This window comes from Neopelma chrysocephalum, unplaced genomic scaffold, assembly GCF_003984885.1.
Source record: "Neopelma chrysocephalum unplaced genomic scaffold, ASM398488v2 Primary Assembly neopelma1_81, whole genome shotgun sequence".
Taxonomy (NCBI): Eukaryota; Metazoa; Chordata; class Aves; order Passeriformes; family Pipridae; genus Neopelma; species Neopelma chrysocephalum.
Genome location: NW_020897743.1, coordinates 1,876,649 through 1,877,918, shown reverse-complemented (window position 1 = coordinate 1,877,918; position 1,270 = coordinate 1,876,649). Strand labels below are relative to the sequence as shown.

Genomic DNA, 1,270 nt, shown 5'->3' with positions numbered 1-1,270 from the left:
GCAGCACACCCGGGACAGGGGCTGCACACCCGGGACAGGGGCTGCACTGCAACTGTGGGCAAAGGGAAACCACAGCGACCCACTGCTCAAACAATGGGCTGCAATCACCAAGTATCACTCCCTTTTTCACAGGGAAAGGTAAATCATGGAATCACAAAATGGTTTGGGTTGGAAGGGACTTTAAAGCCTCTCCAGATCCACTACCTTCCACTAGCCCAAGCTGCTCCAAGAACACCAGGAGCAGAGGAAGAGGCTAAACCTATGCCTGCACGAGGATTGGAAAAATTAGGGTCCAGAAGGCAAGTCCTACAAGGAGCAGTGATGGAGCTGAGGGGGTTCAGCCTGGAGAAAAGGAGGCTCAGGGGGGACCTTCTGGCTCTGCAAGTCCCTGACAGGAGGGGGGGCTAGGGGGAGTCGGGCTCTGCTTCCAGAGAACAAGGGACATGAGGAGAGGGAACGGCCTCAAGCTGTGCCAGGGGAGGGTCAGGTTGGACACCAGGAGGAATTTCCTCATCGAAAGGGTGGTGGGGCATTGGCAGGGGCTGCCCAGGGAGGTTTGGAGTCCCCACCCCTGGAGGTGTCCAAGGAAGGACTGGCCGTGGCACTGAGTGCTCTGGGCTGGGGACAAGGTGGGGATTGGGCACAGGCTGGACTCGATGGGCTGGGAGGGCTTTTCCAACCTCAGTGATCCTGGGATTCTTTCTCCAGTAGTACAGCTGCCCAGGAAGCACCTCAGACTACATCACCCATTGGCTCTGCCCAAGGGACTGAAGGCAGACCAAGCCCCTGAGCACAGCACACAGGGCACACGCGGGGCACTCACCCAGGGTGGACCACCCGAACATGGCCACGACCACGATGAGGCGGATGATGAAGCTGATGGTGCCGGCGCCCGCCAGCAGCACCAGCCTGCACACCAGCATGGCCACGGTGAGCGGCAGCACACAGTACCCCAGCACACACAGGCTCTGGAAGAAGGAGCTGCACAGGGACACGGGAAAACAGCAGTCAAAGCAGGCAGTGCAGAACTCCACGCACAGGAGGGTGTGAACTGCCACCAACAAACCCACTCACATGGTCCCTCCGAGGAGCTTCGAGTTGAGGGTGATGACCACGGCACCAAACCAGATGATGACAAAGACCTCGGCAAACTGGGGCCCTCCATCGTCCTTGCTGTCTGCAGAACCACCCTGCAGCATCCTGGGGGGAGCAGAGAGAGACAGCTGCTGTGGGGGACAGACAAATCCTGCTGTGGGGGACAGACAAATCC

General features: G+C 59.1%; 1 protein-coding gene across 2 annotated transcripts in view; it reads right to left on the bottom strand.

The window, feature by feature from the left end:
* YIPF6 (Yip1 domain family member 6) overlaps positions 1 to 1,270 on the bottom strand; it is an 8,593-nt gene that overhangs the window by 3,330 nt on the left and 3,993 nt on the right. For both annotated transcript variants that reach the window (XM_027690702.1, XM_027690701.1), the window contains exons 5-6: positions 1,075 to 1,200; positions 824 to 981 (exon numbers count right to left, since the gene is read on the bottom strand). In XM_027690702.1, coding sequence (XP_027546503.1) covers positions 824 to 981; positions 1,075 to 1,200 — 284 coding nt within the window. The remainder of the gene's footprint in view (positions 1 to 823; positions 982 to 1,074; positions 1,201 to 1,270) is intronic.